This window comes from Corapipo altera, unplaced genomic scaffold, assembly GCF_003945725.1.
Source record: "Corapipo altera isolate COAL_440 unplaced genomic scaffold, ASM394572v1 61209, whole genome shotgun sequence".
NCBI lineage: Eukaryota > Metazoa > Chordata > Aves > Passeriformes > Pipridae > Corapipo > Corapipo altera.
This window is the reverse complement of record NW_020885005.1, coordinates 491,751-514,421: the sequence shown is the minus strand read 5'-3', so window position 1 is coordinate 514,421 and position 22,671 is coordinate 491,751. Positions and strand designations below refer to the sequence as shown.

At 40.9% G+C, this 22,671-nt stretch overlaps 1 protein-coding gene across 1 annotated transcript in view; it reads left to right on the top strand.

The window, feature by feature from the left end:
• LOC113958776 (nipped-B-like protein) overlaps positions 1 to 22,671 on the top strand; it is a 131,185-nt gene that overhangs the window by 43,888 nt on the left and 64,626 nt on the right. Inside the window, exon 8 of the mRNA XM_027667317.1 lies at positions 9,944 to 10,576. Within this exon, the coding sequence (XP_027523118.1) occupies positions 9,944 to 10,576 (633 nt within the window). The remainder of the gene's footprint in view (positions 1 to 9,943; positions 10,577 to 22,671) is intronic.

The following is a 22,671-nucleotide window of genomic DNA, read 5'->3' as shown; positions in this document are numbered from 1 at the left end:
CCCTGCCATGGGCAGGGACACCTTCTACTAGACTAGGTTACTGAGAGCTCCATCCAACCTGGCCTTGAACACTTCCAGGGATGGGGCATCCACAGCTTCTCTGGGCAACCTGTGCCAGGGCCTCACCACTCTCACAGGGAAGAATTTATTCCTAATACTGAATCTAAACCTACTCTCTTTCAGCTTCAAGCCCTTGCTCCTTGTCCTATTGCTACACTCCCTGATGAGGAGTCCCTCTCTGGCTTTTTCATAGACCCCTTTCAGGTACTGGAAGGCCACAATTAGGTCACCCCAAAACCTTCTCTTCTCCAGGCTGAACAATCTCAATTCTTTCAGCTTTTCCTCATAGCAGAGGTGCTCCATCCGTCTAATCATCTTGGTGACCTACTCTGGACTCCAACAGGTCGATGTCCTTCCTGTGCTGGGGGCCCCAGAGCTGGATACAGTACTCCAGGTGGAGTCTCAGCAAAGTGGAGTAGGAGGCAGAATCCCCTCCCTCAACCTACTGGCCATTCCTCTTTTAATGCATCCCAGGATATGGTTGGCTTTCTAGGCTGCAAGTGCACATTGCTGGCTCATGTTGAGCTTCTCATCCCCCAGCACTCCCAAGTCTTTCTCTCCAGGGCTTCTCTCAATCCATTCTCCACCCAGCCTGTATTTTTGCTTGGGATTGCCCTGACCCAGGTGCAGGACCTTGCAATTGACCTTGTTGGACTTCATGAGGTTTGCATTGGCCCACCTCTCCAGCCTGTCCAGGTCCCTCTGGATGACCTATCCCTTCTCTCCAATGTGTCAACTGCACCACACAGCTCGGTGTCATCGGTAAACTTGCTGAGGGTGCCCTTGATCCCACTGTCCATGTTGCTGGCAAAGATGTTAAACAGTGCCGGTCCCAACACTGACCCCTGAGGATTTTCACTTGACACTTCTCTCCACTTGGACATTGAACCATTGACCACAACTCTTTGAGTGTGACCATCCAACCAATTCTTTATCCACTGAGTGGTCCATCCATCAAATTCATATCTCCAGTTTAGAGACAAGAATGTTGTGCTGGACAGTGTCAAATGCTTTGCATAAGTCCAGGTAGATGATGCCAGTTTCTCTTCCCTCATCCACTGTCAGTGTAACCCCATTGTAGAAGACCACCAAATTTGTCAGGCACAATTTGCCCTTAGTGAAACCATGTTGACTGTCACCAATCACCTTATTTTCCATGTACCTTAGCATATTTTCCAGGAGGATCTGCTCCATCATCTTGCCAGGCACTGAGGTGAGACTGACCTGTAGTACAATGGGTCTTCCTTATTTCCCTTTTTAAAAGTGGGAGTTATGTTTCCCCTTTTCCAGTTAGTGGGAGTTTTACTGGAGTGCAATGACTTCTCAAATATGATGGAAAGTGGCTTAGCCACTTCCTTGGCCATTTACCTCAGGACCCATGGATGTATCTCATCAGGTCCCATGGACTTGTGCACCTTCGGGTTCCTTAGACATTCTCAACCCTGATCTCCTACAACGGGTGGTTCTTCATTCTCCCAATCTGTACTTTCACCTTCTGCAACTCTGGCAGTGTGACTGGAGCACTGGTAAAGACTCAGGCAAAAAAGTCGTTGAGTACCTCAACCTTCTCCATATCCTGGGTAACCAGGTTTCCTGTATCCTTCCTGAGAGGATCCACATTTTCCCTGGTCTTTCTTTTATCGCCGATGTGCCTATAGAAGCATTTTTTATTAATCTTGATATCCTTGGCCAGATTTACTTCTGTCAGTTCTTTAGCTTTCCTAACCTGATCCCTGGCTGCTTGGACAATCTCTCTGTATTCCTCCCAGGCTTCCTTTCCCTACTTCTGCCCTTAGTAGACTTCCTTTTTGTGTTTGTCCAGGATCTCCTTGTTCATTTATGCAGGCCTCCTGGCATTTCTAGCCCATTTCCTCTGTGTAGGAATGCATTGCTCCTGAGCTTGGAGGACACAATCCTTGAATATTGCTGTGTTGTCTCTCCAACTGATGTTGGTGTGGTTGAAGTCTCCCATGAGGAGCAAGGCTTGTCAACATGAGGCTGCTCCTATGTCTGTAGAGGGTCTCATCCACTTGATCTTCCTGTTTGGGCAGCCTGTAACGGACCCCCACTGTAATGTCCCCTGTCCCTGCCCTCCCTTTAATCTTGACCCATAAACTCTCAGTCAACTTCTCATCCCCAGGCAGAGCTCCATGTACTCCAGCTGGTCACTGACATAGAGGGTAACACTGCCTCCTCGTTTCCCCTGCCTGTCCTACCTAAAGAACCTGTATCCTTCCATTCCAACACTCCAGTCACAGGAGTCATCCCACCACATCTCTGTGATGTCAATAAGATCATAGCCCTGCAGGTGTGCACATATCTTCTGTTTATTCCCCATGTTGTGTGTGTTTGCATAGAGGCATTTAAGTTGGGCCCCCAATGAAGTTGACTTTCTGTCTGGAGTGGCTGGAATTCCTTGGTGCTATCCGTCAAGTGCTCTCCTGCTGACCTGCGATCCCTCTCCAGGCTCTGGGCATCTCTTGCTGGCTCTGGCATTTAACTGGTATGAGTGGGATGGCACATCAACAACAATCCTGATGATGTTCCCCTCCCCCACTACATCCAGTTTAAAGCCCTATCAATAAGCCCTGCTAACTCCTGACCAACAATCCTCTTCCCCTTTGAGACGTGAATCCTATCTGATGCCACCAGACCTGGTGCTGTGTAGACCATCCCACTGTCAAAGAAACCAAAATTTTGGTGGTGACACCAGCCATGGAGCCAATAGACTGGGTGCATCCGTTTCTTTCAGTGTCTCTGCCTGCAACTGGAAGAATAGAGGAGAAAACTATCTGTGCTCCAGAATCCCTCATCAACCATCCCAAGGCCCTGAAGTCCCTTTTGATTGCCCTTGGACTATGTGTTGCGACTTCATTGCCACCCACGTGGAGGACCAGTAATGGGTAGTAGTCTGAGGACCAAACCAGGCTATGAAGTTTCCTGGTGACATCCTTCAACATCCAGAGCCTCACATCTATTGTACAGAGGCACCTGGGAGTGTGAGGTAGGCAGGGAGAGCTTTCACCTGTTGTCTCGAGCAAGGACTTGCCTCCATTCACCCCTTTCTTTTGATCTACTGCCTTCAACCTGGCAGGGGGAGGATACAGGACCCTCTTGATGTGGGTTTCTTTCTGGTGGCTGTTCCTGTCTCAGGGAGGCCAGAACATGGTTCCACCAGTCTGTCTCCTCCTCAGAGTCCCTGGTACTTTCTTAACCTTTCTACCTCCTCTCTCAGCTCCACCACCAGGCTGAACAGATCATCCACCTGGTCACACCTCACCCAGCTGTCATCTCTACCGCCGTCCGATACCAGTGCCAAGCTCTGACTCTCCCTGCAACCTGAGACCTGGATGACTGCATGTTTCTATGGGAGTTCCGTCTATGTCACCACATTGTTTCTGGCAAGTGCTGAGGACATGAGTCCCCGCCGAGTGCTTACCATACCCGGGCTCCTCCTGAGAGGGCATCGACCACCAATTGAGCCCTGGAGACAGTAGGACAACTGAGCCCTTCCTGCGCACCCTGCCATGCAAGCTAAACTAAACTAAGATAAACTCATGGCTAGACTTCGCGAACGAAGATTTGGGAAGGACTCTACCCACATTTGTTAAAAGCACACTGGTGGTTAAAAAGGCCAATACGAAATAGACACGTCCGATTGCAAAAGGCACATCAGAAGGACTCCTTAGGTGGTATATTCTGCAAGACACGATTATTTCTGTGTTGTCTTTTCTCCTCAAAAGTGATCCTGCATGCTTTCTCAAAAGCAGCAGCAGTGTTAAAGATAGTGTGTCTCCAGGCCTCCCGATTGGAGGCCAGAGTAGACCAGTTATGTTGATCAATATGACCAAGTCTGAGATGTTGTTTCAGGGAGTCCTTGTATCTTCTCTTCGGGGTTCCTCTCATGCGGCAACCGGTGGCAAGTTCACCATTAAGCATGATCTTAGGGAGGTGGTGGTCCTTCATCCTTGAGACGTGTCCTGCCCAACGCAGCTGTATTCTCAGCAACATGGCCTCAATACTTGTGACTGCTGCTTGTTCTAGAACAGACATATTGGTCACATAATCTGACCAGTGGATGTTTAGGATTGTACAGAGACAGCGTTGATGGAAGTGTTCTAGGAGACGCAGGTGGTGATGGTAGATGACCCATGATTCGGATCCATATAAAAGAGTAGACAGCACAGTGGCTCTGTAAACACTGATCTTTGTACTTTTCTTCAAGTGTTTATTTCGCCAAACTCTTTTATGGAGTTTTCCAAAAGCACTATATGCCTTTGCTAACCTGTTGTCTATCTCTCCGTCAATCTTACCATTTGAGGAGATGAGGCTACCAAGGTAATTAAACTGCTGAACTGATTTGAGCTCTGATTTGCCAATGGTGATATGGGGATGATGGAAGACTTCCTGAGGTGCAACTTGATAGAGAACTTCTGTCTTCTTTAAGCTGACTTCCAGCCCAAAAAACTCAACAGCGTCTGCAAAGCAGGATGTTAAACGCTGCAGAACTCCTTCTGTGTGGGTGACAAGGGCGGCGTCATCAGCATAAAGCAGCTCCCGGACAAGATGGTTTAAGGTCTTAGTATGGGCCTTCAGTCACCTTAGGTTGAATAGGCTTCCATCAGTACAATACCGAATGAAGATACTATCCTGATCATCAAGGTCTGCCATGGTCCCTTGGAGCATCATGCTGAAAAAGACTGAATAGGGTTGATGCAAAAATGCAACCTTGTTTCACACCACTGGTTATTAGAAAGGGCTCAGAAAGTGCATCACCATATCTGACTTGGCCTTGCTGAACCTCATGAAGTGAGATGATCATTTTAAGGAACTTGGGGGGACATCCTAAATGTTCCAAAATCTGTCATAGTCCTTTTCTGCTCACAGTATCGAAAACTTTGGTGAGATCAACAAAGGTTACATAGAGACCTTCGTTCTTTTACCTACACTTCTCTTGAAGTTGTCTGAGAACAAATACCATGTCTGTGGTACTCCTGTTGGCTCTGAAATCACATTGGCTTTCAGGTAGAATTCCTTCTGCTGTAGCGGGTATTAGTCTGTTCAAAAGTATTCTTGCCAGGATTTTACCAGCAATGGAGAGCAGAGTAATACCACGGTAATTTGAACAGTCTGATTTAACTCCTTTCTTCTTATACAAAGTGATGATGACTGCATCACGAAGGTCTGATGGTAATTCACCTAGTTCCCAACAGGGCACCACAAACTCGTGAAATTTAGCATGGAGTGCATGACCCTTATGTTTCCAGACTTCAGGTGGAATTCCATCAACCCCAACTACCTTGCCAATTTTCACCTGCTGTATGACCTTAAGGGTTTCTCCCAAAGTGGGGGCAATATCCAATTCATACTTCATCGGTTGCTGTGTGATGTACTGAATTGCTGAGTCTTGAACTACACGACTAGTACTGAAAAGAGTCTGAAAGTGTTCAGACCATCAATACAGAATGGAGGTTTTAGAAGCATTTGACCATCTGTGCTGAGTAGAGGGCATTGGACCTGGTATGTAGACCTGTATGCTGTTTTCAAGGCCTCATAGAATCCTCTGTATCTGCGCATAATTGAGTTTTTTCAACTAGATTGATCTACCACTTGTTCTGGATGTCACGGAGTTTCTGTTGGAGCTTGCTGCATGCAAGATGAAAGGCTACTTTACTTACATGACAGGATGGCAGTGCAAGGTGTGCTTGGTGAACAGATCTCTTCTTCCTCAAAAATTCCTGGATCTCTTGATTGTTTTCATCAAACCAGTCCTTGTTCTTCTTGAAGGAGAACCCTAAGGATTCTTCAGAGGACTGCAGGATGCTGTTTTTAATATGGTGCCAAAGTGTTTCAGGAGAGACATCTATAGAATCTATAGAATGGTTTTTGAACCTAGTTCGAAGATTTACCTGGAATCTGTCTCTCACTGTGACTGATTGGAGATTGTTAACTTGGAGTCTCCTCCTTGGGATACCACCCCTTTTAGTTTTGAACTTAAGATTGAAGTTTACAGCGCACAAGTCGATGGTCTGTTTGACATTCTGCGCTGGGCATCATGCGGGTATGGTGGACATCATGGACATCTCTCCGTCGCACCAAGACATAATCGATGAGATGCCAATGCTTAGATCTAGGATGCATCCAGGTTGTCTTCTGACAAGTTTTTCTGTTGCAAGATAGTATTAGTGATGGTGAACTGTTGCCCTGCACAGAATTCTAGCTGAAGGCAACCATTATCGTTGCAGTTTCCAACGCCATGCTTGCCTAATACTCCTTTCCAGGCTTCAAAGTTCTTTCCTACTCTGGCGTTGAAATCACCAAGGATAATGATCTTATCATCTGCAGGAACCTTTTGGGTAAGGCGGTCCAGGTCGGTGTACAATTTATCTTTTTCGGCAGGATCAGCTTGGGGGATTGGGACATATATACTAAAGAGGACCATATGTTGCTTGTTGTATAGTGGAAGGCGTAGGGAAATAATGTGGACAGAATGACCTGTCGGCCGATTTTCGAGTTTAGGAACAATAGAGTTTTTAATCATGAAACCAACTCCTGAAAGATGCCTTTCGATTCTGGGTTTACCTGACCAAAAGAGTGTGTAACCGGCGCCGTGTTCTCTAAGGCTACCTTCCTCGTGGAGATGAACTTCACTGAGAGCAGCAATGTCGATGTTGAGACGTGATAGTTCGGTGGCAATTAGGGCAGAACAATGATCAGGGCGTCCACTATCCACAGAATCAGACATGGTTCTGATGTTCCAGCATGCTAGAGTCAGTTTAGGTACACCTTTGGAGGCAGGTGTATGCCTTTGTCTCTTGATCTTTGTGTGATCGCATTAGAAGAAGATGCCCGTTGGCCGCGGTTAACCAATCGGATGAAGGGGGAGATGAGGTTTGGTTAGGTCACCTTTTCTAGGCCCCTCTCTGAGTGGAGCAAACAGTGCTCTCCTTGAAAAAGCTACTTGGACATTCAGGATGCTGCCCAAAGGGACTGTCATCTCCCATCAGTGTCTAACAACAGCAAAGTAAGATAAACTAAACTAAGATAAACTGCCCTGCCCTGCCCTGCGCTGCCGCACCCTGTTTACCTGAACTCCCTGGAGCTGTTTAAATCTGTCGCGGAGTTCCCTGGTAATGCCCACGTAATTTCAACCTCATGCACCAGTTCCTAATGCGTCTCTCGGCATTTGTCTGGGTTTCCCTGACTCTGGGAAACCCCTGCCCTTCTCTTTTTAGTGCTCAGCCCCCAGAATTTACCGTAGTCACCGTTGCTGTTACTTCTGTCGCTGTGTTGCTACTGTCGCCACTTACCTCACCTTCTGACTTCCTCAAGTCTACCCAAAGATTAAAAAAAAACATCTCATCTGTTGCTGTAGTGTTATTTTTCATCATGAGAAATACCACATGAATGCAAATAAGAACAATATTTTCAATATTTTCAAAACCAGTAAATGTTCCATTGTTGCAACTTCCTAAGTATTTATTTAAGAGATAATTCAAGAGTAAGATGTCAGTACGATCTCTTTAAAAAGTTTTGAGCTGCCTCTAATATTTCTAGAAACAAGGATGCAACCTGTATTTCCTGAGTGGTAGTCCTTGCCTTAAAAAAATTAGTAGCTAACAGTTTCTGCTGTACAGTATACTGAGACAATGTAAACGATTGTCTAAAGAGGCAGTAATTAGAAGTGTGTGTGTGTGTGTGGATGGGGCATCACAAGAATAGGATTTGATGCCTGCTCAACTTGTGCTAAAGAAAAAAACTCGGGAGCAGTTAATTGAGGGTGAGATAAGGAAAGGGTTTAATTGTGCCAAGGCAATAGATGTTACAAGACGCGTGCACAACTGTGCCTGAGACATTACATTTTATAATAATATCTGTCCAATCCCAAGTGTTTCTACCCCGTAACCTTTGCTCTGGTCCACCTTGGGTCCACCCCCTGAGAATTGGGTCTAGGGGCTTTTGGGAGCACCTACTTCATCATTCTCATCATCTTCAGAGCACAAAGGGTACATAGTCACCTAGTTCTTGACTCTGTTCTGTTGTTCAGGCCTAGATATGGGTGTTCTCTAAACAGTATAGACCTTGCCTTGACAAGAGACTAAACATTTCTACTGGATTCAGGGGTAGGATTGATATAGGGTGTATGGAATGGGATAAGAGGGTTGAGGAATGTGTAAACTACTTGTGCTACAGGGTAAGGGAACGAGGGCTGCTGCTTTTAAAATCTACTTATAAAACTTAAAAAACTTACAAAAATTAGAAAAATAAAAAACTAATAGGGGCTTAAGGCATCAGAATCTCTGGTGGAAGGGTATAGCCAGGTCTTCAGTACTAGTGATTGAGTGTGGTATCTAATTTGAGGAGGGGAAATGGAGTAGTGGAAAGATCTTGGGAATCAGGATGAGTCAAAACAGGGCTTCCCAACATTGTGGATTTTATTGGCAGAATATAGAGTTGTTCCTGATAGTCAAGAAAGGGTAAGATAAACCCATTTCATATCCTGCTCTCTACATACAGAAGTTATAGGACTTCTCACAGAATGTACTAGGGAGAGAAAATAAGTAGTCTGTGCAGTCATCAGTAAAGGCAAACCTTTCATATGAATTGAAGCTTTACTAGAAGTATCCATTCTCTTTTTCATCTATAGGTCAGTACATTGCTTAATGATTTTTAATATTTCTTTAAATATATGATAGAAATTTGAGCTTTAGAATAAAGCTGCTCTCTTGTTTTGTGCTGAATAAAGTACGTGGGGACTTGTATTTCAATTAGTTTTTGAGTGTTGGTAGTAGTATTGACCTATGATGACCTAAAACAGAATGACTAATAATAATCTCAGTCACTGCTTTCTGAAGATCAGTATTCCTCAGTAGATGAATCGGATCAGATAAATGTTTACTTTGTCTAACAAGAGGAGGCTGACCCTATTGGTCCAGGCAATAGACTCTTCTTTTTTTTCTTTTTTTTCCCACACCAGTATTCCTTTTAAGCCAAAAATTATAGCTCAGAATTATAACTGGGACAGGTTGAAAAGTTTTTCTGTTTTTCTAAGCTTTTTCTGGGCTAACAGTTATGGGGAGCTGGTTTAATTTGAGGAACAAAAAATGTCATGTGATTAATTGGAGAATGCTTTTAATAAAAAATGTTGTCTTTTAAAAATTTCCCTAGATGTACTCAAAGCCTGAAATGGGTGCATGTAGAAGTAAAAATTCATATGTTAAAAAAAAAATAGAAAAAAAAGAGTGGAGATAAGGCAGGGAACAATAGAAAAAAACTCTAAGAGAATTAGTGGTTTTTTAGATAGTAATGAGTGGGGGAGGTTGGAATGAGTTTACCTAAAATTTAAAAAGAGCCCCAAAAATCCAGAAGTTGAAAATTAACTGTCAGAATCAAAGTTAAGGAGGTTGTTTATGTTTTGATTTTTTAATATATATATTTTTGGTTACTTAAAAATGTGTGACTGAAATGGCTAATTAATGCCTATACACTGATCAGTAAGCCTTCATCACTGGACCTTATTGAGAATCTTTTTGGTATTTCCTTTTTCTGTAGCTAACGTGCTTTCATTGACTATTTTCTAATAGTTGATATTCTGAACCTGCAGGTAATATTTTTTTTTTTGATGGTGTGTTTTTTGTTTCATCTTCTCTGAAATGATCCCTTCTCTACCTGCAGTGGACTGATAAAATTCCTAGGAAATGCACTGCAATTATCTGAATTACATCTTGATCTAGGAATGATGTGCTTCCTACCAATCTCAGACTTTTTCTGAACAGAGATATATGTACAAATACATATTGAAATTATGTAGGTTATATTTAGTGTGGTTTTATATAAACATGGAACAACATAACTGTTCAGTTTTTCTGAATTATTATTCTAGGATCAAGACAACCTTTAATCCAACAATCTCAACCTCCACCTTATTCATCACCTAGAGATGTTCCCCCAGACATATTGTTAGACTCTCCAGAAAGAAAGCAAAAGAAACAAAAGAAAATGAAGTTAGGCAAGGATGAAAAAGACCAGACTGAAAAAGCTGCAATGTATGATATCATTAGTTCTCCTTCCAAGGACTCCACTAAACTTACATTAAGACTCTCTCGTGTAAGATCTTCGGATATGGACCAACAGGATGATATGCTTTCTGGTTTGGAAAACAGCAGTGTGTCAGAGAGTGATATTCCTTTTAATGTGCAGTACCCAGGACAGACTTCTAAAACACCCGTTACGCCACAGGATGTTAACCGCCCATTAAACTCTGTTCAGTGTTTGCTGCAGCATGAACAGACAGCTTTCCTTCAGGCACAACAAGTGCCTGTTTTACAACAGAACACTTCAGTTGCTGCAAAACAACCTCAAACTCCTGTGGTACAGACACAGCAACAGGTTTCGCAACAAGGAGCTATATCGTCATATGATGAAGTAGAATTGGATGCATTGGCTGAAATTGAGCGGATAGAACGTGAATCAGCTATTGAAAGGGAGCGATTTTCAAAAGAAGTGCAAGATAAAGGTAAAAGGATTGTGTGTGTATACACTATATATATTATGAAAGTATATATATGCATATAGACCCCATATATATATAAAGCCTTCCTGTCATTGTCACACAGTACAATTGTGTTTACTCAGTGTAGGTGGTTCTATGACATTCATCACCATTCCCCTTAAACAATGAATTATAATCTCTCATATATACATTTTTTAAATATCTAGCATTCTTTATTTGGGATCTTAATGGACGGAAAGGGAAATTCTTATGTTTCAAAATTCTTTTTAAGCTACCCTTATTTTGAACCATGAGACTGAATGAAATACCATTGACATTGTTTATAGTTTCTAAAAACCCATCAGTACCATAAGTAAAAATGTGTAATAAGTTTTGATAGTTTAACTATTAATTTACTATGTTGCCTAACTTAAGAAAATACAGGAAAAATCTTTTATGCCATTTCTATTCATATCCCAATTTGAACCTCATGTGAAGGAAGTATTAGACTAAAATCATATCTACTCTTTTAAAGACACTGTAACGATTGGGTAATATATACTACTATATTGTCTCCAATGTTTGTTCAACTGGATATTTATTATTATGTTGGCATTACAAGTTTCAGAGATCTACCATATATCTATACAGTCTCTAGCACAGAACCAGATAAACCTCTGAATTGTTTACTCTTCAGTAGCTTTACTGGTTGTCTTAACTGATTTCATTGATTCTATCCTCTTCGATTTTTTCTTTTCTTTTTTTTCTTTTTCAAATTTTTTCTCTTTTTTCCTATTTTTCTTTTTCTTTCTTTTTCTCTTTTTTTTTTGTTGTTAACTACTTTGAAGGTCTTAGACTTCAGAAATATCGAAAGTGGATGCAAAACCCACATGTAAATCTTGAAGATGTGTTTTTTAAAGTAGATAGTGATAGGTTAACATAAGTATTTTTCAGAAACTTCCCCTTACTGTCTTTAACTCCTTCTAAAAAAAATTCTTTTATAGTATAATGCTAATTTGTTAGTGTAGTGGGTTGACCCTGGTTGGACGCCAGGTACCCACTAAAACCACTCTCTCACTCACCTCTGCAACTGGACAGAGGAAAGTACAACGAAGGATCCATGAGTTAAGAACTGGGAGAGGTCATTTACTGATCACCATCACTGGCAAAACAGACTCAAAGTGGGGATATTAATTAAATTTATTACTAACAGGATCAGAGCAAAAGAGTGAGAAGTAAAAATAATCTTAAAAACATCTTCCCCCCACCCCTTCTTCCTTCCTTCCAAACTCTACTTCTTTCCCCCCCCAACAGTGCAGGGAGACGGGGAATGTGGTTTATGGTCAGTTGTTGTTTCTGCCACTGCTCAGAGAGAGGAGTCCTTCCCCCGCTCCTGTGGGGTTCCTCCCACGGGAGACAGTCCTTCACAGACCTCTCCAATATGAGTCCATCCCACAGGCAACAGTTCTTCCCAAACTGCTGTCCTGTGGATCGCTCCTCCATGGGGTGCAGTCCTTCTCAAATGAGCTCTGCTGATGTGGGTCCCCCACGGGGGCCACAAATCCTACCCAGGAAAAACCTGCTCCATCTTGGGCCTCCCACAGGGCCACAGCCTCCTTTGGCATGCTCCAGCATGGGTTCCTCCATGGGCTGCAGGTGGGTCTCTGCACCCCGATGGTCCTCCACGGGCTGCAGGGGCCTCAACTCTGGTGCCTGGAGCACCTCCTCCCCCTCCTTCTGCATTGACCTTGGTGTCTACGTTGTTGTTCCCATGTTCTCACTCCAGTCTTCCCTGGCTGGAATTTTTCACTGCGCAATACCTTTCTGTTCCTAAATATGTTATCAAAGAGGTGCTACTATCACTCCTGATTGGCTCTGCCTTGGCCAGTGGCAGGAAGCCCGTCCTGGAGCTGGTTGGCATTGGCTCCACCAGGCAGGGGAAGCTTTTAGCAACCTCTAACAGAAGCCACCCCTGTAGCCCCTCTCACTACCAAAACCCACTACAGTTAGACACTCCCAATAAAAATTGGCAGAGTGGAAAACAGCACAAATTCTGGTTTTAGAAGTTCATAGGTAAAAATGGTCTATTTTGGGCATACTTGAATGGAGGCAACTGAATTTACATCTGGTTTGGGTCTTTAACTAGCAGAGAGTGAACAAGTTTTCTCCCTATTCAAAGACAATTTTTTTTCTGTTTTTAAAGATGTCTGGAGACAGTGTGAGAAAGAGTATTTGTTGAATTTGTGTGTGTGTAAATGTTCTTGTTGCAGTTATTAAAAGGATTAACTTTTTAGGTATTTCTCATTTGTTAGCTAAATCAAGTCTTGTTAGAAAACATTGTGAATATACAGAGAAAACGGGTGCTCATCTTGAAAGATATCTCTATTGCCTTTAATTTTGATTTAATGAAATGGTGGAATTGGTTACTTTGCTTACATTTCTACAAATTTTATTTACGGCGAGCTTGTGGTTTGTCTTCTACTACTTAAAAAGCTACTTTTATATCCCCATACTTTGAGTAGATTCTCCAGCACATTTTAGCTGAGAAGCATCTCAAAAAAATGCACTGTATTTTTGATGGTGTACAGCAGTCTTCACTTAGAGTGAGGCTAAAACACTTTTGTTCTGGCTTTCAGGAGATATTGAGCATTAGTTGGGAAGTTTATTTACCATAATTACATAGCCATGGGCAGACTCTGATTTGTTTCTTTTGGGGAAATGAGTGATTTTTATAGAATGTGATCTCTCACCACTGTTCAATATCCATATTACCAATTAAGGATTCCAACCTTATGCTTCCCTTTGACCTGCATCCTCTGGCAAGTCTCAGTTCTTCCTGAGTTCTTGCACTTGCTGTGGATCAGGTGCAAGAGTTGCTACCTTATATTGGGCCAAATGATCACCATTTATTCACTGGTAGTAAGTTGCCCCTATGCCAGACAACAATTCTTTTCACTTTAACTGCTGAGGTTTCAGCTATGAATTAATAGCATTGAGTAGAGGGATTTTTAGCAGTCTTGGGACAGATTTCCTGAAAGGCTGTTACCTTGGAGAAATATGATTCTTTTTTTTTGGTAACACTTTTGCTATTACTTGTAATTTTGTACTATGTCTACAAGTTGATACACTCTGGGATTGTTCTAGTTATAGTCATTTGGTTTGGTGTGACTGCAGGAGGAAACTTCCTCTATTGTTCCTATGAGAATATGTTAGAAAAATATCCAGTAACTCCTAAATATCATTCATTTTTGTGAAGTTGCTTACTGTATTTATGCAAAAGCCTGGCATTTGTGCATTTTAGTACATCTACTGTAACTTCAGATCACATTATATCAAGAAAAGAGTATGCTTGTAGCACACAGTCTAATTAGAACAGGAACATATAGTGCTAGCTGATGCTGTACATAGCAAGTGTCCCTCTAGAGATTTTACTCTAGATGCTAGCACATGGTAAAATCTGCATGAAAGCATCTGCTTTTGAAATGCTTTTGAAAGCATTGCTGCTTTTGTAATTGAGGCATGGGGATACATATTACAGTCACACTACACTTTCTGTGTGGGCATGTGTTGTCTTCCATAAATTACTTTGAGTAGAATTGTACTCACAAGTTTTCATAGAAGATTAGTGATCTCTTTTGTCATTTTTTAGAATCATAGAACCATAGAATGATAGAATATGCTGAGTTGGAAGGGACCCACAAGGATCATCGAAGTCCCAACTCCTGGCCCTGCACAGGACAAACTAAGAATCCTACCATATGCCTGAGAGCCTTGTGCAAATGCTCCTTGAACTCTGGCAGGCTTCAGGTTGTGACCACTGCCCTGGGGAGCCTGTTCCAGCACCCAACCACCCTCTGGGGGAAGAACCTATTCCTAATATTCAAACTAAACCTCCCCTGACACTTCAGGCCATTGCCTCGGGTCCTGTTACTGGTTACCACAGAGAAGAGATCAGTGTCTGCCCCTCTGCTTCCCCTTGTGAGGAAGCTGCAGACTCTGATGAGCTCTGACCTCAGTCTCCTCTTCTCCAGGCTGAACAGACCAAGTGACCTCAGCCACTCGTATGGCTGACATGAAATCTCTACAGTACTATACTTCATCAGAGGTTTTCAGATACTTCTTTTTTAACAATAAGGCTTTGGATGGATATGACATGTTCTTATTGGGGTTGGGAACCAGTAGTGTGGTGGAACTGTTTATTCCAGAGGAGAGGCAGTGATATTTTTCTGGGAGGTTATTGCTAAAAATTATGCAACTACTACACTTGCCTAAGGCAATGCTAAGGTCTTTTTTTTTAATGCTGAGGTGCCTTTATAATGTTTAGTACAGGTGGGAAATGAAGATTGGAGTCCTTTGGAAATTATAGGACTTTCTGTAATAAATTCCTAATTCTAACAAAACTGTTAAAATATTTAACTCCCACCAAACAAAGTCTCTCAAAGTAGGATGCAGTCTCCATTCCAGAGGTGGAACTAATACAGGGTTTTGCAGAAGTGCTGACTTTGAAAAGCAGCATTGTTTTTCTGGAACCTTATAGCCATGCTTTTGCTTTCTGAAAAAGGAATTCTAAGTGCAAAAATCACTAATACAAAATCTGTCAGATTTGACTTAATGTCTCTCAGATATGCATAAGGAGATATTTTAGAATATAGACCTTTTGCCTACATACTTGAGTACTTTTCAGAGCTCTGCTTTTATAATTCTATCCTTTTGGTCTATTTGGATCTTGGATTAAGTGGATTATATGGTCTTTTCATCATTATAGAGAACTGCAAAATTTGAAAATTTAGTTTTGTCCTTGTCTTCTGTGTGGAAGGACAGAATTCCATCTCCTCTTCCTACTTTTTCCATAAAGAAAGTCTCTCTGTATTGATTAATTTTGCAAGTCATTTGTCTGTATTTGTTAATTAAAAGAATGATTGCAGAGTTTGGAGATCAAGGCACTCAGCACTGAAAATTGCAGTCTAATTCATCTATTATGTTTAATAGCTTTGTCACGGAAAACTGGGAAATAAACTCTAACCAGTTTGTTGGGTTAGAAAGTTGACATTGCTTTATTCAGTGCTGAAGGTACATGGGGATTGCTCCACAAAACATGTACATCAGTTATCAAAACTTTTAACTATTTATACATTTTAGTAAACACAGGAATGAGTGTTCATTGGCTACAAGTTACATAGTTCTCTTATTAATTAGTATTCTATCTTCTATTGCTTCTCATGCTAATTAGTCCACATGCTCAGTTTCTCTCTTCTTTTGGGTCAGTGGGTTTCTTGGGTTGGTGGGCTATGAGTTGGTGGCAGAATTACCTTTTACCCAGTTGGAGCTGATTTCAGCACAATTACTGAGTTGTCTTTATTAGTTTCTTTCTTTTCTTGGGAGTCCTACCAGATGTCCTGGTTGCCCATAAATTCTGCATTCTTTGTGTCCACTATCAGTGGTACATCCTTCTTCCCAAGCTTTGTTAACCTCCTCCTAGGTCTGAGATCATTGAAACATGTCCAGCCCTAAACCTTAACAAGGCAATTCTACCAAGTAATTTCACAGAATCACAGAATATGCTGAGTTGGAAGGGACCCACTAGGATCATTGAGTCCAACTCCTGGCCCTGCACAGGACCATCCCCAAGAGTCACACCATGTGCCTGAGAGTATCATCCAAATACTTCTTGAACTCTGTCAGGCTTGGTGCTGTGACCACTGCCCTGGGGAGCCTGTTCCAGCACTCACCCATCTTCTCGGTGAAGAATCTCTTTCTAATATCCAACCTAAACCTCCCCTGACACTTCAGGCCATTTTGTCGGGTCCTGTCACTGGTGCCCACAGAGAGGAGATCAGTGACTACCCCTCCTCTTCCTCTCATGAGGAAGTTGTAGACTGCAATGAGGTCTCCCCTCAGTCTCCTCCAGGCTGAACAGATCAAGTGCCTTCAGACGCTCCCTATACGGCTTCCCCTCAAGGCCCTTCCCCATCTTCATTGCCCTCCTTTGGATACTCTCTAATGACTTAATATCTTTCTTATATTGTGGTGCCCAAAACTGCCACAATATTCCAGGTGAGTCTGCCCCAGTGCAGAGCAGAGTAGGACAATCCCCTCCCTCAACCGGCTGGCAATGCTGTGCCTGATGCCCCCCAGGACACAGTTGACCCTCCTGGCTACCAGGACACTGTTGACTCGTATTCAACTTGCCATTGACCAGGACCCCCAGGTCCCTTTCCCTTCACTGCTTTTGAGCATCTCAATCCCCAGTCTGTATGAGCATCTGGGGTTGCCCCATCCCATTTGTTTTCCCAACACATGAACATCACTTAGAGCTTATTGGATGCTCTCTGTTTCACAGATTAAATCTCCCTTCTTGTTGATTAGACTTGAAATATACAAAGATCGAACATCAAAGAACATCCTTTCCTAAGAAAATTTTTACATATTCCACATTTTGCAACAACTTCAGAACAAATGAGTCCATGGAACATGACAAACCTCAGGTTTTCAATTCCCATTGCTTCTCTCACAGTGCCCTCTATATGCTCATCAGATAGTTGTCAATCAATACTAGATCATATCTTCTCTTTTGAAAGGATGTGTAATATCACAGATGGATCCAGCTATTGTTTATCAAGACTCAGATTATTTGAGTTGATAAAAAGCAATTCAGAAGGGTTAATACAGAAAGGGATTATCTTTTTCCACAAGTTGACAAGAAGTACACCATCTTCTGCTTAGTTACATCAGGATACTGTTGAGGAATACCACTACTACAGATAGCTCTGTGTGGTGGGAAATGGTTGGAGCCCAGGGCAACAGCAGCGAACAAAGGGCACAGGGACCTGCAGAGCCATCCGGGTGACCAGCCACTCAGAGACTCAGCAGGAGCTGATGACTCAGCAGAAAGACCCCAGACTATCAGGTACACAGACTGTGAGGGTACCAAAGCCCAGGGATCCCTTTGTTGGGGTCCCTCCCCAGAGACACTGACTCGAGTTGTTATTATGTCTCTGCAACATGATTAAACTACTCAAAGGAACCGGGTGTCTGGGACTCTGCTGTGGGAAACCTGGGGCGGAGCTGGTGAGGTAAGCTTGTCTAACCGTGTGAGTGTGGTGTGTAGGGAGTCAAACGGGGCACCTGTTGGTTAACTGAAGTTGCCTGATGTGAAGGAACTTCAGTTCCAGCAGCAACAGTCTCTGGTGGTACAAGTGTGACTCCCAGAGTGACTCCTGAATGGTCAGACAGGAAAGTTTCCTTAACAATACCTTTCTAAAAAAATTGGAAATAATGAAGCTTCATGCACACTTTCTTCTAATCACTGTCCGTAGTCACAGTTTTGTTTATAGTCAAGTAGTTCAAAACTAGTCAGTCACTTTCAGTCTAAACCTTTCCCAGAACATTACATTAAGTTCTTGTTAACTGAGACTGAGATCTACTACTTAATTAATTTTCAGGTTCAAGGTTTCTACCTTAAGATCTTTCATGCTTTTCTAAAACTCCTAAATACTGTGAATCAAAAATATTTAAGATATTGATGTTAAAAGGAGCTCTGAAACTTCTAGAAAGGGGAAAAGGGCAGATAATCCAGAAAATTACTTGGAAAAACAGAAATCAACCCATCTTTTTTCAGAGACTTTTTCAAATTGTTTATTTTTTTATTCGGATTTGCTAAATATTAATTTGAGCTCTTCTATATGTAACATTGTGTGTTCATTGTTATATTTTAGGTTACTTCAAATACACTTTTATATGATGCAACTGTCAACAGATTAAGGAGTTTTACTTGTAAAAGGTGCTGTTTTCTGGAGTTTGCAAGAAGAGTCATGAAACCATTCCTCACTAATGGGATGCTAATATATATTTTTTAAATTTAAAAGGATTAGAAGCATTTTTTAAATCACAGAATCACAGAATATGCTGAATTGGAAGGGACCCATCAGGTTCATTGAGTCCAACTCTTAACCCTGCATGGGATCATCTGCAAGAGTCACACCATGTGCCTGAGAGTATTATCCAAAATCTTCTTGAACTCCGTCGGGCTTGGTGCTGTGACCACTGCCCTGGGGAGCCTGTTCCAGTGCCCAACCATCCTCTGGGGGAAGAATCTTTTTCCTATATCAAACCTCCCCTGACACAACTTCAGGCCATTCCCTCAGGTCCTGTCACTGGTCACGAGAAGAGATTGGTACCTGGCTCTGCCTCCCCTCATGAGGATGTTGAAGACCACAATGAGGTCTCCCCTCAGTCTCCTCTTCTCCAGGCTGAACAGATCGAATGCCCTCAGCCACTCCTCATACAGCTTCCCCTCAAGGTCCTTCACCATTTTCATTGCCCTCCTTTGGACACTCTCGTATCTTTCTTATATTGTGGTGCCCAAAACTGCCACAATATTCCAAGTGAGGCTGCCCCAGTGCAGAGCAGAGCAGGACAATCAAACCTACTCATTTCTTTGGAGTTTTTTTTCCCTGTATATTTTACTTCTGAGGATCCATTTTACCTACTTTGGAATCTTACTGTAGATTCTTTGAATTATGGAGAAGTGAAGCTGTAGTAATTTTATTTCCAATAATTGGATCAGTTAGGGGGCATTTGGATGCCTCTTGTGGGCCCTTCTTTTTTTAGTTCGTTTCAAGCCCATAGGAGCAGACACACCCATCCCAAGAGTGTGAATCTGCCGGAGCAAAACTCAAAACTACATTTATAGGGAAGTCAACTTTTTCTCTTACCTTTTAGGTTCTTATTCAGCTCCTTTCCCTTTCTCCCATTACCCATCTCCCCCCAAAAGAAGCGACAGAAGAACACTATTAAGAATTAATAGTTTGTTTACATCTAATTTTATGTAGTCAATGAGTGAAATGACAGATCATATAATTATAACCAGTATATTACTATTAATTTTCAAAAATATGTTATAGGGAGTTTATTTACTCAAAAATAGAGATAAGAGTACAGTCATTTGCATAGTAATCTTACAGAAGATTACAGTTATTAATACCAGAAGATGAAATGAGACAGTGTAAAATATAAATGATTATGCCTCTATGTAGTAGAACAGTGTGCGAATTAGGTACCATGTCTTTTGTGTATACAAACTTTCATTAGGTCTGCATTTTGTAGTGTTATGTAATGGATGAAACTGGCACCTGATATAGCTTTCCCAAGAAAAAACAGATTTGCAATATCCAGTTCCAGTTCCAGATGAGAGATCTTTTTGTTTTGTGTTAAGACATTCTTTAAGAAAAGTAAGGAGAATTGCAATAAAGTGTTGCAATGTTTCCAACTATCTAGGAAAAATTACTTTCTTTTATATTTTTTTAAAGAATGAAATACTGAAAAACACAGTTTTTTAAGAAGAAAAGTAGAGGCATTTTTTTTAAATAATGTTTACTTTCCTTTGGTGCTCTTGTGTAACATGAAAGCAAATTCCCACATTTATCCCAGGTTGTGCTTGACGTAGGGTAGTGTAGAAACCTGTTCTTGTAAGGAGATGTAGGAAATAACTAAAACCCAGAAGTTTATTAAGAACTGTATTTTGATTTGTACTATGAACTAAGATTAGAAAATTAAATATAATATGTATGTAGTGTATGCACTTGATTGTACCTGGTAAATGGATGGGAGGATTTATAATATTACTTACCCAGTAATGACTTTATTTTTTTCTGGGACAGTCACTTCTCTATAAAGGATTTAAATTTTGATAAAGAAATACCATGTATAATTAATAAAACTTATTAACAATTTAAACCCAGCATTTCTAAAGTTCATAGTCACTAAGTTCACTCCATCATCAATCTAAGATGACGCATCCATTTTTTCATTATCATCCTGTATAAATATTACTGAATCTAGTTAATTAAAGATATTTTTGAATGCAAGGTTTGATGTCAGAATAAAATCAACATCTGCAAGGAAGATTAAAAGTGTTCACCAATAAATTTTAAAGTAATTTTCTTATTTCTAAAGTTTGTTGTACCTACAAATGAATTTGAAACTAATTGGATATGTTAATCTGTAAGTGATACATGAAATAAGTCTGCTGTTAGTGAGTTGCCTTTTTCTTGTGAAGTTAGGTGCTGCATTATGTATTTCAAAAGTATTCACACTTCAGGTTTTACTCAGATTTTTTAACAATTGAGTTTACAAAACTATAATTCTTCACAAAGCAATCACATGGATAAAACCCAGAATTTGTTTCAGAAATATCTATCTTATAGATAGATCAAAACCATATTGTTTATAAAAACAATTCAAGGAGGTTAAATTACAGCTTCCAGTCTCTAAACAAGTGGAGATGCTTGATTATAATTTGCTGTAGTTCAATTCTTGTTATTATCTAGTGTAATATTTCTTTTGTGTTACTATTGTTAACAGGGAATAATGAGTTACCAAACATTCTTAAGCAGAAAAATTCATAAGATCATATTTCATCCTCCAGTTATTCTGATTACATTATTGTCAAATTCAAGAAAACAAACAGAACTTTACCAAAATGAAGATTCTGAATTGTGCTATACCCTAAGGCATGTCATAGTCCTTTTAGGGGGTTTGGTTTTGGTTTGGTTTGTGGTTGTTTTTTTCCTGAATGAATTTGGACATCCCTCCTGATGGACTTTCTTTTTTGCATAGTGACCAGAAGTTTGATAAAGTCTCTTGACAGATTGATAAAAATTAACAGCTATTTCTGTTCAGATTCTTGGCAATCCCTTCCTCTGAACTGCAGCTGCTGGAAGCCCTCTGGCCTCTACTTTGGAGCCTTTGTAATTATGTTCTGTTCTATAAAGCTTCCTATACCAGGTTCATGACTTTGCTTTCTTAGTTTCTTCTGTAAGAGAGCAAGTAGTAAGACTAAAATTTTTGACTTATGTTTGCTGAGTGTCTCCTTTAAGGGGAGGAGCTAGTGCTGTGGGAATCTCTTCTAGTTATGCGAGGGATCACTTTAGTTGTTTAATTTTTTGCTTGTTGGAATATGGTTTGGGGGAAGGTCAGGTGAGAGCAAGATCTCATGACCAGTAAGGCTGAATGAATGTTCATGAATGAGTAGAAGGATAAGAATGGATATTTGCCCTCACTCCATTGATATGTCATCCATCAGTACCATTAAAGTAATTTTAAATCTTACTTATATTCAGATTATATTGATTGGTTTAGATTCTTGTCTACACACTATTGGTTGGGGAGGGACAGGGCACTTGCACGTCTTTGAAGAGATCTGTGAAAAATAACTAGGAAAAGAAAACAGTTGTCAGTAAACAGATTTGCTATTTAGGCATATGGTTATGTGTTATTTGTCGAAAATTCCAAGTCTTGACTGTTAGCTTAAATAAGATAAGCTTGTAATTGACCTCTGGCTGACTTGTCTTTGATGATCAAAAATGGAATGTTTGACAATAAGTAATAACTGTTTAGGACTGGTATATTTGATATAAATTTATTCACTGCTGATTTAAATAATGCAAATAAGTGGAGGCATATCCCAATAATCTCTGAAGAGTGTTACAGCTTTAAAATATTGCATTCTTTATTGTTATGCAAAAAGTTTGTACTTGAGTGATCAAAATGGTTCATACAGAATTCAGTGTTAGAGGATCAGTCTTTGTAGTTCTGAAGAGGAGTACATTCACATTTAACCATCTTGGATATGAAGTCTCCAAGTGAATCTCTTACAGGGTGTAAATGGGGAAGTGGTAATTTATATGTTGTGTCTTCAAGGTAAATCAGAAATCTCTGGGTTTTAAAGTTTACCAAACAATATTAATAGAATGGAGTGTTACCATTCAGCTAAAACAAAGCTCAGCAACCATGCATGTGGTTCTTATTTAGACTTGTTACCTTTTCACAAGTATTTATGAAACACCCATTTCCATTTGCTAGGACAAGCAGTTCTAGAGGTTTTTAGGCTACCATCCTATTGTACTCATTTGTTGAAAAAGTTTAATCTGGGATTTAAGACCATCATCGGCTTTGCAAGAAAGCAGTAACATCAGAGACTTGAGCACTAGTGGTGTTCTGGCTGCTGTTTTAGAAAGATTTCAGATTAAATGGAAGAATACAGATACTTCTTTAATACAGCTCCCCTCATCCAGCTACTGTCCCTAATACTTGCTCAGCTTCCAAGTATATCTATTTTC